This window comes from Dermacentor albipictus, chromosome 1 (assembly GCF_038994185.2).
Source record: "Dermacentor albipictus isolate Rhodes 1998 colony chromosome 1, USDA_Dalb.pri_finalv2, whole genome shotgun sequence".
Lineage (NCBI taxonomy): Eukaryota > Metazoa > Arthropoda > Arachnida > Ixodida > Ixodidae > Dermacentor > Dermacentor albipictus.
The window spans coordinates 480210462-480227948 of NC_091821.1; the positions used below are offsets into that span (position 1 = coordinate 480210462).

General features: G+C 45.9%; 1 protein-coding gene across 1 annotated transcript in view; it reads right to left on the reverse strand.

The window, feature by feature from the left end:
* LOC135901439 (beta-hexosaminidase subunit alpha-like) overlaps nt 1–14723 on the reverse strand; it is an 86392-nt gene extending 71669 nt beyond the window's left edge. Inside the window, exons 1-2 of the mRNA XM_070532536.1 lie at nt 14652–14723; nt 10615–10688 (exon numbers count right to left, since the gene is read on the reverse strand). Coding sequence (XP_070388637.1) covers nt 10615–10688; nt 14652–14708 — 131 coding nt within the window. The 5' untranslated portion in view covers nt 14709–14723. The remainder of the gene's footprint in view (nt 1–10614; nt 10689–14651) is intronic.
* Between the last annotated feature and the right edge of the window lie 2764 nt (nt 14724–17487).

Sequence of the window (17487 nt, forward strand, 5' to 3'; positions counted from 1 at the left end):
ACTGCTGTTCTCTTCCGAGACTGTTAAACAATACTTTAGTTTTCTGCAGCTTAATTTTCAGACCCACCCTTCTGCTTTGCCTCTCCAGGTCAGTGAGCATGCATTGCAATTGGTCTCCTGAGTTACTAAGCAAGGCAATATCATCAGCGAATCGCCAGTTGCTAAGGTATTCTCCATCAACTTTTATCCCCAATTCTTCCCACTCGAGGCCTCTGAATACATCTTGTAAACATGCTGTGAATAGCATTGGAGAGATCGTATCTCGCTGCCTGACGCCCTTCTTTATTGGGATTTTGTTGTTTTCTTTATGGAGGACTACGGTGGCTGTGGAGCCGCTGTGGTTATCTTTCAGTATTTTTACATACGGCTCGTGTACACCCTCATTCCGTAATGCCTTGATGATTGCTGAGGTTTTGACTGCATCAAACGCTTTCTCATAATCAATGAAAGCTATGTATAAGCGTTGGTTTATATTGCGCACGTTCCTCTAACACCTGATCGATAGTCTGAATATGGTCTATAGTTGAGTAGGCTTTACGGAATCCTGCCTGGTCCTTTGATTGACAGAAGTCTAAGGTGTTCCTAATTCTATTTGCGATTACTTTAGTAAACGTTAAGATTATGTTGGCGGTCTTCCAAGATTCCGGTATGCTCGAGGTCATGAGGCATTGTGTATACAGGGTGGCCATATTTCTAGAAGAATCTGCCCACTATCCTTCAACAAATCTGCTATTACCTGATCCTCCACAGATGCCCTCCCCCTTTGCATAGCTCCCAAGGCTTTCTTTATTTCTTGCGGCGTTACTTGTAGTACGTTAAATTCCTCTAGAATATTCTCTCTTCCACTCCATTCGTCGTGTACGCCACTGGTACTATATAAATCTCTATAGAACTCCTCAGCCACTTGAACTATCTCATCCATTTTAGTAATGAGCGGCACCCGTTAGACAATCTACAGCGGACGAATTTGATAGAATAATTTAGAATTATATAGAATTTAGATAAATTATGAATTCTGACATCATACTCAGTGGCTATAGTCGTGGCACCGAGCATGATCTCTGAAGCAGCACGTCATCGATTGTATTCGGCGAAACGCCAGACCGCTGTTCCAAGAAAACGCACTTAAATGAACACAAACGAACGATAAAACTTCAGTAACAAAGCGTCGTAGCTCTAGAAAACAAAACGATAAGCTCTTGAGCGCGTGAGCCCTGGGTTTCACCACGGTGCTTATCTGCTAGTGCTTATCAGCACTCTTAGATTAGTGGATCGCTCGACCGGCTATCGCTAGCACTGTCCTTGCCTGAGATAGATGCTTATGCGGACCCTCCCAGATAACGCCCTAATGCTGACATTGCCCAACGTCGATTGTTTCGGAGTGCCGACTTTATCCTTGAACCTAAAACCGATCCAAACTAATTCGGTTTAACTCCGAAACGAAATAATAACCTTTTCGCCCGTACAAAAAAATTATTGAGCAGCATTGAAATATCGTTGGTCAATGTTGAGTTTTTTATTGAGGAATAATTGAGTTTGGGTGAGAATTGTTAAGTTGAGTGTTGAAAACTTGAATATTGGCCACTGAAATTTAATTGAAACACCATTGGGTACCTCAATGTTGAATAATTGTTAATCTACCATTGAAAGTCCATTGTGCTTAAACGACCCGTTGTGTTCGTTTTATTGAATGGTTGTTGAGTTACCATTGATTCTGCGTTGAACTGACGTTGTGGTAGTTCTGTTGACCTGTTGTTGAGTTATTGTTGCCACAGCACTGAAAAGCACATTGTGGCACAGTTAAGATGGCATTGAGATTTCAGAAGACGCCATTGAAATATGATGGACGTTTCGTTGGGCTAATGGATTTTTATTCATATATTGAAATTGCTTTGCTGTTCACAATTGCATGCCCCGGTGCCTGCTCATAACTTTCCTAAACACAAACAAAATCAAAGCAGAGACTGATCAACTTGAAGTACCTTTATTTACACTGAAGATTCGTGCACGTGAAACATTATTACAGTACATAAGCCATCGAACCTGGAGACATAGGCTAGTACCTACAGCACTCTAGCAGTGTAAATACATCTGAAAAAACCTATACGTATGAATTCAATCAAAACAATCATTGTGGTCTTCACTTTCGACTTAAGTTTATGACTAGAAGGCAAAGCGACTCAAAAGGCAGCGCTGAAGCATACCCTTGTAACAACCAACTTTGAGCACATGAACATTGAAGCTGCTTGCGTGTGAATACACATCTGCCATCGCACAATCTAAGACATCTGAATATGTTACATTAAAATTTTTCGCACAGTGACACATCACAGGAAGAGCTACGGCTGACTGTGAGAAGACAAAATACCAGACATGAAACAAATGACTCCCCGTAAATATATACAACCTTTAGCACACGTCTTTCACCGCGATTAAAATTTATTGAAGTACCAAAGTAGACGTGCCTGAGCTTTGTCTTCGAGATGTATATATTTTCATGTTGCCCAATTATTTTATAAAATAACATCACTCAACATCTATTAATTGACGAGACATCATTTAGAAAGTTGTCGACCATGGTGAACACCTGAATCATAAGTTTCTCACTAGCCAGGTTTGCTTTCTTCAGAAATAAACTTGTAGAACTTTTGTGTAATGAATGCAGCTTATCTCCTTGGCACAAGTCAAGAACAAACAGTACCCCATTTGATTATGTTAATTTGGGGTGCAGAAGATTTTGTTGGTGGCATTTCCTCAATTTAGTGATGTCATTTTCAGGTTGTTTCTGTACTTGTGCAAAGCTAATTAGAGCACTTTCTGCGGCCTTTTTCCCTATACCCAGCTACTAAGTAGTACCTCAGTCAATAAAGAGATAAGGCAAGGCTAATACCTTGAAGGATAAGAGAAAAAATAATTATTGAGCACAGAAAATTGGTAGTACCACACGGCTAACACAATTCCAAACAGCCAAATAAATGGTCCCCTGCACTTTCAGTATCAAGTACCCCAAAAATAGTCATAAAGAATGAGAAAAGGTTCCAATGACTCGACAGCCAGATTGGTGAGACAGTGAAAAACGCTAATAAATGCATATACGAAACACCAATTACCTCAATTTCGCAGGTAAAAATATTAAAATATTAAAATAGCACCAGAATTTTGCTGCATAAAATATATAAAGGTTGCATAAAAATTGGGACAAAGCAGTAACTGAAAGACAAAGGGAGCTACAGCAACCATGCTGAAAAAAATTACAAGGAAAGTAATATATATGCATATTTAAGCTAACAATTTTCGCTCCAACATATAGAAAATGAATGCATGGACTTAGAGCATCAAAAAGTTTCATGTGCCTGGAGAATGCAGCACAGTACAAAGAAGCGTCATGACAACCGAAAAGTAGATCTTACTACGAATGCTTGCAACCTACAATTAGGCAGGTGCCATGTCATGCCTTGAATGGATGAAATTTATAAACCTTACGCACAAAGGAAGTTACCATCACTCTTATTGGCTTCCTCAGGGGACTCCTTGAAGTTGAACTAGAAAAATGTACTCAGTGTTAAAAACAAAGAGGAGGTAAGACCCTATAGCGTTCTTCCTGAATAAACAGCGCAAATAACTTCATGTATCAATTCTATGGACACTTCGCCAATTCCGTGCACATTTATATTTGACAACCACTCAAACAGAGACGAGAAGGATGAATTTAGGTAGAAACACACATTAACGCTGACTCAACTAGAACATTATTCGTGAATACAAAGATTTTAAACACACTGGCCAACTTCACAAAGAAAAAGCCATGGATGCGGAGCAGAAACAGCCCGACACAACAAAAAAAGGAGCGAAATGCGTCCTGTTGAATAAACATGTGCGTCAAAAACTAACAACACATGATAAGTGAAAGGTTTGTCCTATAAGTGATATTAACGAGAAGTACTGCAGCAACTGTTTCCCACTAAGGGTCACAGAAATCTTGCTTATGAATTTTTCTTCGTGATCAATAAATACTGCTTCCATAAGTTCTCTTGCGTTCTGGTCTTTGTGATGAAACAAACGTTTTTTCTGCTCTATACCGCAACACCAGAGGAGTTCCAGAAGCAATACTTATTGATCACAAACGAAACAAATGCCTAACCAAGTTATCTGTTGCCCATAGTGGGAAAAAGTTGCATTTCTCAAAAGAGTATTTCTCGTTGGGTAGTATCACTTATCGGACAAATCTTTCGCTTTTTCGAAAGATTTGTCCGATATTTCTCGTTTTTCACGCACGTTTGTTCTACATGACATGGCTTTTTCATATTTTTCTGGTCGCAAGTGGCTGTTTCTGCCACGCATGCACGAATTTTTACCTTTGTCAAGTTGACCACTGTCTTTAATACCTCTGTCATCAAACAACGGCTCTTCAGGTGTACCAGTCATCTGTACTCTCAGGCATGCTGTACGCACTACCAATTTTGAACATACCACCTAGTTTGATGGCCCAACTGGAGCGAGATCATCGCGTTGCCCTTCGACTAATGCTTGGGTTACCTCGTGAGGCGCAATCTATTGCATTACTTACTGAAGCGCATCAGTTACCCCTGAGGCTGCAAGCAGATCAGAGAGCTCTGTATCACATTGAGCGTCTGCACCGCGCATCGAATGGTCAATCGCTCCTTGATTGTCTGATTCACCGCCCATTTTCTCGCATGGGAAAAATGGCGGCATTATTTATGGATATCACTACCATTTCTGCACATGCTGCTTCAGATACGTCTCCGCCTCCAAAAGGTATCACGAAACACGTATTCCCCATTTTCCTCACAATCCCTGACATGCACAAAAAGTCTGATATGGCTGTTTCGGCAATATTTCAATTGGCTCAGTCTCACTTGTTCGAAAAGTTTCCAGATTATCTTCAAGTTTTCACGGATGCATCTGTACACAACGACGGTCAAGGCGCCTCTGCAGCTTTTTACTGCCCTTCAACAGAAGTACGACGTATCTTTCACATACCTCATCCAACTTCGTCAACAACTGCGGAACTAGCAGCGATTAATGTTGCACTGAAATACGTGCAAGAGGAGTTGATTACATCGATGGTTGTCATCTTTACGGACTCCCGTGCTGTCCTTAGCAGGTTACAACGCAGTGAGCTTGATTGTCCACTTGTGCGCAGCATTAATGACTCTGCGAGCAAAATTACATCACGTGGGGTATGTCTCGTTGCTCAATGGATACCTTCACACGTAGGAATCGCCGGAAATGAAGCGGCTGATCGGCTCGCTTCAAGTTGCGTTCATAACAACTGTGACTGCCCAGAAATTACGTGCAAGCTTGATGACGCTCGTCTGCTGATTCGTCGCCACCTATTCAAGCAGCATCCAGATCAGCGCGTCGCAAATGGAACGTTCCCGCCCCGTGTTCGTGGTCGAGGCTTGCCTCGTCGCGCTAGAGCACAACTGCTCAAGCTGAGGGTTGGTTGCGGGAACGTGCACGAACGTTTATACAGACAAGGGCGTGCGGAAAGTCCATTGTGTACGTCTTGTGGCTTTTACGAGACACTTCAGCACCTTATACTTGAGTGTCGCGCTTTCAGTGCGCAGCGCATGTCACTAGTGAGAAACTATCATCTCCTTGGCCTGCGGTGTGCGACACTCGAGGAATGTTTATACCCCAGTGGCTGTGCATCTAAACGTGATCAGGCCCATCGCGCCCTACTAACCTTTATAGACCTAACTAACTTAGGTTCACGTTTGTAGCATGAACATTCGACATTCAGTTGTAGCGTGACCTTTAGTGACCGGCCCTACTGTGTGTGATCAGTACTGTACCCTAACGCTTCTTCCTTCGAAGATGGGAGGTGGCGGGTTCAAACACCTTGTAGTGTATATTGTGAACCGGTGATTACGTGCAGGTGATTACGTGAAACGGTGATTACGTGCAGCTTCACTTGGCGTCTCATCATGGAGAACACAATCAGCCGCATAGCGAACTAGCCATGGACGTGGCTGATAATTGTGGAGGCTATTCGACGCGGCGTCACTTTAATTCCGGCTGCAGAGTTCTACTTTAGTCTTTAGATTTGTCCTGTTGCAGTATTCTACTTTGGTCTTTAGATTTGTCCTTTCCTTTTTCCTCCCCTCCTTCCTATCTTCCATTTCTGTGTTGCTGTCGCCTACCTTCAGAAGAGTAGGCAGGCGTTGTGCCCCTTCCGGTGGCAGTTGCCAGCGTGCTCCTCGCTTTATCCTTTCCTGTTACCTGTGTATATGTGTATATGTGTGCAAAACAATAATAATAATAATAATAAAAGTCAACTTTTAGTAGAGCTTGCGCTCGTGTGTGCTCCTACCTATTTCGTCGTCCGTCTCTGTTCGTGCTGCTGTTTACAGTGCGCACGTATCACTTGGTTAGGCTGGTAAACATTCTCACAAACAAAATAAATGCCTCCCTTCAAAAGGTAGCCCATCCTTTACTACTAAACGCCAGATCAAATCGAAAGTAAGCCTTCACAGCGTCCGTGTGGCAGCTAGTACACCACCAAGCAGCACGAAAAATAGTTGAAAATCCCACTTGATGGGGAGTGCCAACAGAGACGCGAGCTTGCTATTGAATCAGCCACATATCAACGGGTGTCTCTTGCACGACGCCAAGGTGCTTTTGACGTAGAACACTTTAGCACCTGGGAATTTGCTGCATGCGTAACCTGTGAGAAGGGAATGTGGACAGAAAATGAGATTACGCGGATTCAGAGTCTGCCACACACCGCACATAACTGCGCACGAAATAGAAGTACACACTATACTGGCAAGTAAAAATTTGCGACTCTTTACGAGTGCCGTCGCGAAAAGCAAGAAATGTGTTGCTGCGGTATAAGTTAGCTAAAGCATGCACAACGATGTTTCAGAGCGGGGAAAATATTCCCGGCTCTCTCGCAGAACCAAAGACACGCGACAGTGCATAGCCGATACCAAGCAGATATCGAATCTTTGGGTAGAAGTCCAGCAGAAGGAATGACCTAAAGACACGCCGAGAGCGATGCGAGTGTGAGAGTGCCTGTACGAGTGAGAACATATACCGCTCCTTTGAAGCTAGCCGCTCCGGCTTGACTCCGATCATCCAGCGCGATTTGTGTGCAGAACGTCGCGTACACGCCCTTGCGCGTTTTGCGCGGTAGCGTCCGCGCAGTGGGCTAGCTTCATAGACGAGGCAACCTAAAGTTTGCCCGCGCGGCACCAGCGCCGAATGCTCCCCTAGCGGAGGGATGGAAGTTTCGATGGTCGTCGCTGCGCTAGCACGCGCCCGTGTTCTGTACGGCGGGAGCGCTCGTGCGCGTGGTTTTCGCGATGCCGAGTGCGACCTCATCAGCCAGGAAAGGTGGCACGCAATACTGATGTGTTGTTGATTGCTACAGCAACCCCAAAAACACGAAAGGTCGTACGCCACCCGTGAAGTTCTACAGATTTCCTGGGAAGTGGTACGAAGACAGACGACAAGCATGGATAACTGCAGTGCGCCGAGTCAAGTAAGTTTCATACTGTCGCATTCGCGTGTAATATCTTGAAAGCGGAATAGTCATATGCCTGTTTTTAGTGCGCGGCCGTTTGTTTAGTCGTGTCGCGTTGTTGAATTGTGGTGGCATGCGCCGTTTGTTAGCGGTAAATGCATGCATGTTGCGCCGCTAAGCTCTACAACGCGTGCTCGATTCCCAGCCATGGCGGGCTCATTTCGATAGGGGGAAAATGCGAGAACACCCTTGTTACCTCGTGCTTTGATTTTTGTGCACGTAAAAGAACCCCCAGAGTTTAAAATTATTCCTGAGACTCCCCATTACCGCGGGCCTGATAATGATTTTGTGGTTTTGGCATGGTTTTGGAACTTAGAACCCCCGAATTTATTTGATTGCACTGTGCGTTCCCTCGCCATCGGCATGGACGAGCTCAAGAGAATTATTTCCTTTTTCCAAACGCTGCAACTGAAATTACTAGTTGTGCAGGTAACGGAAGGGGCAGCGCGCTACTTTTGTGTGGTAGCAGACGGTATTTAATGCAAGCCACGGTCGTCGCGTGCGTTGGGAAGCGGCAGATCGGAAAGCAGCCGCTCGAGACGTGCGCGTTATGTTTGTTGTTTACCCATGCTTTCTAAGTATCTAAGTGTGCAAGTATCATAACTTGTAGTGGTACCACTCTTGTAGAATAATATATGCACACAATCACAGGAACGTTACCTTTCCAAACGGATTATTCGGAGTAATTTAATCCCCACAACAAATAGGCACACATACTGTTTCATTTATATGCGATGCAGATGGAAGCGGCGCGAAACAGACCAACGGAAATCACAACAGTCTTCTCAGCAGTCAGCACCACCGGGACATGTGCTTTTGTACTGCAGCGACACAGCTCTTGAGCAGCAGCAAGATACGTGTGAAACAGACTCCAGAACATGTCTTGGTGAAGTGACGGAACTGTCAAGAAGCAGCCCAATGGATCTGCAGTCATCGGGTAGTATGACAATAGAAGTTGCTGCTGCCAGTGTGACTTATGTTGTAATTGAAATAAATGTGGCTAAATTTCTGAACATGGTGAGTACCTCTAAATCGACGTCGTCTACGATCTTGTCGGACACCTGTGACACGCACTTGGCTTTCACTCTCACATCACCGTCCACAATTTGTTTAACGCCGTACACGTTAGGAAGCAAACGCTCCCCTATCGTGAGGTTGCCGCCACGAAAAAAAGCTGTCGGCGTCGGCAACCTTCTTGAAACCGCACGGCAATCTTTGCATCGCTGCTGCGCAAGCAGGCGATCTGCCGCCGTCGAAAACGGAGCGCCGTGAGAACGAGTAGCGAAGAAAAGCGCGGACGACACAATGTAAAGAAAGCGGAGACTGCGCCACGACGCGACCGCGCTGCTTGGCGTTTCCACATTGGGGCGCTGTCAGGAGGCGCAGTAGCGCCGCCTGGCCATGGTTTTCTCGTCTATACACTCCTGCTCCACTTCCCGCCTCATGCTTTCAGTGTAGCCTCCTCCGCTTTTCTCCTCGCGCTCTCCACTTTGCATCATCCTCTGCACTCGACGTTCGCTTTTCCATCCTTGGCTCTGCTCGTTTACGCGGACGCCGAGGCATGCCGACGCTCAGCGCAGGAATAGGCGCTTATGTTCTGCGCCCTAAAACGTCAGGAGTAGTGAGTTTAGAACTTACGAACCCACGCTCGGAAGTCTAGTGTCTTACGAACTGCAGGGGTAAAGCAGCGACTCCTAGATAGAAGGCGTGCGCACTCTGCTTTATGACATGATGTACTTGGGTCGAAATTTCCATTTCCAAGGGTGGCGTGACGAAATCGGTAAGGTCAAACTCACTGCTGCTTACTCGGCAGCGTCCCCATTAGATTTTATCGCAGTCGGACAAGGTAGCATGACCTCACGGATCGAATTGTCCCGGCCTTATCTACGAGGCGTTTGCCAAGCGTCTCAACACGCTCGATTGCCCGCGAGGAGTTCATAACTCGAAGGACCGCTCAGCGGCCTTCGATTGGACCATAATGCTTTCGCATTCACCACTCATAAGAAGTGTTTCATTGTCCGCGGATTTTTCATCTTCCCTGCACGGCCAGCGCCGCCGCTGCCGCGTGAGGGCGGAGGCGAGTGCCAACTGCTGGTGGTGCAAGGAGCACAGCGGTGCGCGCACTTGCTGGGATTGGTTGGCCTATTCGGCAAGAGAACAGCCAGGCCGGGACACCAATGATCACGATACTCGATGAGATTCGCACAGAAAAGCCTTATAAAAAACTTTCACGATGAACTTGGGCAAGTACCCCGGGAAGTGTGCGGCATTGGGGTGTTATCCGCATTCAGGAGGCTCTCGGGCCGTCTACTGAACGCATTGTTGTTTTTCAGTGCAGTGCACTGCATCACATGGACGCATAGGAAAAAGACAGACACAGCGCTGTGTGTCTGTCTCGTTCGTCTTTTGAGTTCATGTATACTGGTTGCGCTACACAGAAAGGGATTTCATAATGACGTATCAATAAGCCCAAATCTCAGCAGTGTTATTGGCGTGTTTGCTGTTCGGGAAGAGGGCAGAGAGAGAAAAGACAGTGTCTTTCATTTACAGTTTCCTTCACATTTTCCGCAGAGCTAGATGTACCTCCGAATCATGTTTTGCATAGTCTGTCTTGCAAAACGGCGTCTTGAATGCACAGGGAAGTCACAAACTAAACTCTGGCAACATCATCTTTCCTGTCGTTCCTTGCGTTGGCGTCCGAGACGTTTCTCGATGCAATTGCTCCGGGAGTTTCTCCACCCATTGCTTGCACGGATCGTCCACATCCTTATAAAAAGAGGGAGAAGGCAGCGCAACAAACTCTTCAGGGATATGTGAGCTCACCGAATCAAGCACTGCTCCTCACTGCGGGCCACTTTGCGCAGAACGTACCGAACGCGTTCACCGTGAAGCTTTGTACACGTTTGCGACCATACACAAGTTCGGACACAAAGAGGACACCCGGTGAGAGCGAGTGTTGTAGTTTTATCTTGAGACACTCACACGATCGTTATATTTGCGGATAATTTTTCGAAGCCCGCAGACAATGCCCAAAACGCAGAAGAAAATGAGAGATGGCTTACCTGGCCAGCTTCAAAGCGTAATATTTTTCCACATCAGTTTTTTCCGCCTTCGCTCTAAACTCTGCAGTGGCAAGCTGAAAAGTGGGGAATGTGGCTGGAATCACGAACTTGGCAGCGTCTGTAACACTCTCCAAAGAAAAGGTGCGAGCTAGTTCGCCATCTGCCCAATACAACGTCCGAACATGTTAGTTGTTCTTTACTAATTACTCGGATAATTAGAACACAAAATTTATTCTCGTGGAGAAGAGGACCTATGACCAATACACCGTAGGTCTGAAAACCCTAAATAGCATTTCTTAGCAGCTCGGATAACGTTAGCTGGGACACCTTATATAACCTCACACCAAGGACCCGTGGCATTACCGTTCCAACGAGAAAAGTGCTAGTACACTATAGTTCCGCCGCCAGTGATAGTTCATCTATGGAAATAAGGGTACCCAAAAAATTATCTAAAAAATAACAGGGTCTCTTAAGATCTCTCTTAAGAGGTTAACGGCGAAAGCCTACTCTGCCTCCGTTATCATTTTCCTCATTCTCTTATCCTCTTTGCTTTCTCTTCTTCTTTTTAGTCATTACTGCTCACTACTACCCAGGTAGCACAAAAGAGATACGTAACGTTTTCGTAGCGTTTATCCAAGACGATAAAAACGGGTTAAAGAAGACATGAATGAGAGAACTTCGGCGGGGAAACGTCGTATATCACTGCTAATGTCCGGCTTAATTACTTTCTTGAGACGATCTAGAACAGGTCTGCAAGACGTATTCGAAAAGCTGGTCTAGATAGGATTGAGAAAGACACAAGTAATCCCTTTGCCAAAACTATTCGTAACCAATTTCTAAACGTTTTTAGGACGTTATCAAAAAGCTGGTCTAGAAGCGGTCTTGAAAGGTTTACGATCATCTGAAGCTAATTTTCGTGGGTGACGGGCGCGATCAGACATCGTTGTTCAAAACACGCGTTTAGTTTCGCCTCACGCGACTGGCCTATGCCGCGCAGACGTCGTCAGCCGCACCCGTTGGCACGGCCTAGGCCAATCGCGTGAGGTGAAACTGATCGGGCGTTTCGAACAACAATCTCCAATCGCTCCCCAGATGAGTAGAAGCGTCGGTGTTGACTGTAAGAGCCATGGCGCAGTGCCAAGCACTGTTCCCCACATGGCCGGCGCATCCTCTACCAAGTCGCACGAAAGTGAGTCTGTTAGGAATAATAAATCCTTAATACCGCCTTTAGTAAGCTACGATGCTTACAACCACAATGGGAATGACATCCTGCAAAGAACAAATGGCCACGTCTTGGCAGGTGGCCAGACCAAGCCCTTCATGCCAAGAGTGCATGAAATTAGAACATTGTGACAAAGCAAAAACACTTTATTAAAACGCAATGCTTATGCAAGGTTCGAACAAACTGTGTGAGAAATGCAAATAGAAGTAAAAGTACATCAACAATGACAAAAGTCGCAGAAAGGATTCGTAATGAACCTGAAAGTGAACATTCACTAGCACATAAACAAAATTCCAAGTACACATACAAAAATGAACAGAAAAACCTGGAGCTTACTAAAGTGTCTAATTTATCATAGTAAAGAGCACGTGCTATTAGATGGACTAGAGTTATGCAGAAGTGACATCAGAGCGAATGGAAGAAGTAGACTGAAAAATGCAAGAGTACGAATCGGATGGCAACTGCCTCCAAGCAATGTTACCAATCCGCTAGAAGCTTGAAAAGAGCACAAAAAGAAATACCACCGCATATCATCATAAAACAATCCTGTGACAGAAATAAAAAAAATGGGAACAATGCAAAATTGGAAATATTGCTTTTAGGATATATCAAAGAAGGTAATGGCGAGAAAAATAACCATACAACAAAAAAGCAATAAAGTGAAATTAGTACTGAATACTTAAACGGGGGATTCAGTGTAACAAGTGAACACTACTGTAGTACAGTGAACGATGAGACAGTAATGCTGCACCTTGCCACTCCAGAACGTGAGAAATGAATATGCAAGCCTCATATTAGAAACTTACATAAACATGGTAATAAACTGGAATGCAATGGAAGCTGCATTTGTGTAACAAAGGAAGCAATGGTCATAATAAATAGTAAGTGTTTTATCTAAAACGCCCTGTACAAGAGGCAAAATTGTACCTCTCTGGCAAAAACAAAGTTCCAACGAATAATTTGCAAACCAGCAAATACATTTAGCACACTGACATGTCACACTTTGTACACATCTCTACTATCCTAAAGTAAAAGGAAGCACTCTGAATGAGAAAAACATTTAACACATGTAGCCCAGAGCAAAGTCTTTGCCAGTTCACCCACACTTTCACATCCAAAAACATTTGCCACAAAGTCCAGGCACAGTTCCATTGATGTTTACCAATTCACCCCCACTTTCGCGTCCAAAAATATTTGGCACACAGTCCAGGCAGAGCTTTATAGTCCAAACAGCTTGAGAGCACCCTACTGATTATTCTGCAGTCCCGCTGGAAATAGAACTGCCGCACATGCTGGTAGTGGTTTCAATGTAGACACACTTGCTGCCCTGGACAGGTATGCTCAGATATCTGCACTGGTGCTCCATTTTGTCGAAGTAGACACATTGATGCACTACGTTGGTAGTTGAAATGTTTTGAATGCACAAGTATTGGCTTCACCAGAAAGACATGCCCACATACCACCACTGGCATATATGTGCACTTGCTCTTCACTCAGTATCATTGAATTTAAAGTGTTCCCTATGTGGGAGCCATGTGTAAAACCGGTGTCACACGACCACTCTCGATCGCGATCAAGCCCGATCCAGATTGAAATTATCGATGCGACTGGCTCACTCTCGTAGCTTGCGCAAAGGAGCCAATCACGACCGAGAAATTCGACTTGTAACGAACTGGATAGCGGTTAAAAGAGCCCCGTGTGAAATCGGTATCAAATAATGCACAGACGTACGCTAAGAAAATCTGTTGCGCAAGGACAAAGAACTGCGGCATGCCCTGTTGTGCGAAGCGCGCGAACAGAACACATATAAAAAAAAAAACGCGCGAGCGCTTCCCAAACTCCATGTGCACACATGGCACCCGCACGAACTCGGCAGGCCGCTGACTAAGCGCGAAGGGCGCACAGCGTACATTCCGACACATGTCTCAAACTGCAAACAACCCTACTACCTAAAGCATACAAGTTATTTTATACCAAGGGCATACCCGATTCACGTACGCAGTATCCACAAGTGAGTTATGCAGCGTACGTTCTGTATCCATTCGCCAAGTAGTAAAATTGGTAACAAGCACAAAGCTACAAGGGACTCAATACATTACTACCATTTGAGACGTCAAATAAAATCGAATTTGGCCGCTTCATATATTGGACACAATATATGGACACACGTGGTACCCCGTAAGACCATGAAATACCACTCACGTGGGTAAAGGGGGCGAAAACACAATCGAGAACCTGAAGCGTAAACGATATAAGCATGGTATATGTGGTGCGCGCAAAATTCTGTCAGTGCGCTGTAGCGCGAGGGAAGAAAATAGGGCGAGCACCTGACCTCACCTTTTGGGATACCGTACTAGTACTGAATCACACACAAAAAAGCCTGTTTGAACCAGTTCTCTTGTCTGCAACACTCTTGCTAAACAGGAGACTAAAATACCACGATGACGGCTCTATTGCGGAGATCGGCAAGGTGCGCACAGACAGCGATTTCGCCGCCTTTCTTCGCATTCTGCAAAATGCTTTCTTGTCAGGATCGCGCATAGCGGCCGATACCGACGCTAGGGACACACAGGCACGATTTCGTCCCTCTAACTTTCGTCCTTATACTGCCCTTAACGCCTTAATCACAGCGTCAGTGAAAAGGCGCCTCACATAACATGACAATAAACTTGAAGAGCTGATTAGTGCCCTCCACTCGTCGCCCTCCAATTGAAAACACTACTGATTTCCAAATTAAAACTACACAAACAGATCGCACAACCCAAACTAATCATAGACTGTCGTTTTCTTGACGGCAAAACACTGCAACACTTACATGACAAAGGGCAGCGGCAGCACATTCAGAACAGTCGCAAACAGACCATAGTGCCATGCGGGTGTGATAACGCAACTAAGCCCGGCTTCACGAGTAACGTGGACGCCTTGGTCACATGGCAATTCAAAACACTACTGATTTCCAAATTAAAACCACACAAACATATCGCACAACCCAAACTAATCACAGAATATCGTTTTCTTTACAGCAAAAACACTTACATGACAAAGGGCAGCGGCAGCACACTCAAAACAGCCGCAAACACACCACAGCGAAACGCGAGTGCGGTGATGCAAATATGCCCGGCTCGCCCGGCCGCCCGCTGCATGCTGCCCGGCATCACGAATCACGTGGCCGTCTTGGTCACATGATGTGACGACGGTATCGCCACCTTGCGCAAGGTTGGATCGCGTTGATGGGAACCAGCTACAGACGCTGACGCGCCGTGGCATGGCGCCTTGGTGTGCGCGTCTTGCGTGTCGTGCGCATTGCGCTTTTGTACTTCTCGACCCGTGAATCATGTTGCGCAGAGCCAGACGCCGCGCGCTCTTCCGTTGTTCTGTCGCCACTCCACCTGCAGCAAGAGTGGCGAGCTGGAAGTTGCCACTGGGCGTTCCGCAAGGCCTTTCAGTTTCCTCTCTCATTTCGAACGCTTTCCGCTTTCAGTGCCGCGTCATTGTGGTTACAGAATGTTAAAAAACTGGCTGTGGCTTAGCTAAGGTTAAGCCCAGGATGCGAAGCATATTTTAACGCGACAGCGTTAAGGAGCTCGTGTCGCAGAAAAGCCGGTGTCGTCGGCGTCGGCTCAGGCGTGCGGCGCTTGCTCAGGCGCACATTTCGTTGTCGCGCCGAACGCTGCGTTGCTCGACGCTCACCGCGTCCGACGCGGGGCGCGTAGTCGCTGCGCCGTAGCAAAGCCACCTAGAAAACAGTCTCTGTAGCACGCCGCAACGTTCGCTTCTCATTCCAACGAGCAGCTCTGCCTCCAGGAGGCATCTCACCTCGTGAGTGTCTAGCAGAGGCAAGTGCAGCTGCTTATATACCGCCGCGACGCCGCGAGCGACGGCAAGGTAAATATACCTGGTAGCGAAGCTTCCATAGGAGCCCATACGTTCAAAACATGGCGGTCCATCACCGGTTCATGGGGCTTAGCGCCATCTGTATGTGGTGGGAACACTTCCGGCGGAAAAAAAAAATAACGTGACGCCATGTCCGTTAAAAGCAGAAGTGACGTCATTTTGTTTTCGTAGGCGCGAAATTTGTTTCGTTGTTCTTCCTTTGGAGCTATATATTCAAATGCCCCGCCATTCGACTTGATGGGCGTTTCGAGCTTTCAGCGTGGAAAGTGATGCAGGAAAAGGCCAGCCGTACGGTTGTCGAAATCGCATCCCTGCACAGAACATACTTTCTTGGGAGGCCGACGAAAGCTTTAGGTGTAGAGTGCTGATCCTATTGTCGGACGCCAAGCTCGTCGGCCAGCGCAGTCGCACGAAAACAACTACACAATTATCTGGCGGTCGTAACTCACTACTTTTGACTGAACAGATTAAGAAGCAATGAAGCTACCCGCGTCACCAAATTCAGACAAACTTCGACAAGCAAGAAAGCACAAATTGTGAGGGGGGCGTATTTCAACAGGTGATACGAGTGCGCCTTTCTGCCCATTTCAAGACGTGCATTGCACTGCGAGTGATAGTGGCGTCAACGCCCCCTGTAGCGATGGGCGCTGAAAAGAAATGCATTTATTAATAATAATAAAATTAAACGTATTTTCTTAACTCATCACGAATATATAAGATTGACTAGGAATTTTATTTTCGTTAAATGAATCTAACTGTGTCTCGTTTGAATTAAAAAAACGCGTTTTTCTTTCCCAATGTTTGTTCCCTCCAAACATAGTCGCGCTTCAATCGCTGCTCCCATAACCCCCCATGCTGATGTCGGTGACAATCTGTACTGAACCGCTTTTCGCCCGAAGCTTCGCGACCTATTTGAATCGACCTTGGCGACGGCGCGAGTTGGAGCATAGAGAAAGAAAAAAGTTAAGAGTGGCCCCTCCCATACACCCCCAGCGGCCCAATCGAACCTAGCGCGCCTGGCGGTTGATGAGAGCAACTGGCCTGCACTTCCTGCTTCGGTTCCGCTGGCGCGAAATTTGGATTACCCCTCGTAACCGACGTTGGGCTGTCGCGGAAGCTTGTCATTTCAGACCACTTTTCGTCACCCAAACGGCAACGCTTTTATTTGTCGCTTTGATTTAGCGATTCACTCTTTTGTCTAGTTCAATATTTGGTGTGAATTGAGGTAGTGATGCTATTTTTATTTCGAATAAGTTGTAACAGATGGAGATAGAGGTAATCATAATTCACTACGGCTTTATCCATCGCGCTTGTCTTCTGTGTTTTGGTACAAGCGCTCATATGTATCAAAGAGTTTCCGCAATGTTTTTATTCCAAGTCAAGATAGGCTTCTTCTGGGTTCTGCCGTTGTCAAAGCACCACGGCACACAGCAGTAGCTGCCGTAGCTTGGACCGCCGGACGGCATGGCATCAGCACGGTCTGAAAATATCAATGAGTGCACGCTTCATTAATTACCAAAAACATATGTACAGGTCATAACTGTATCAGGAAACCGCTTTGAAAGAATAGCGAACCGATGACCAATATAAAACCGCCGACACATCCTGACCTCTGACCCGTATAACCCGGACTTATAAGGAAAAATGTTAATACCCCGTACAGGGGTGTTCAAAAGTTTCCAGGCCGCCATCCTATTTACTCCCATGGAGGGCATCGCGGCCTGTGAAGTTTTAGACACCCCTGTACGTACTCAGTT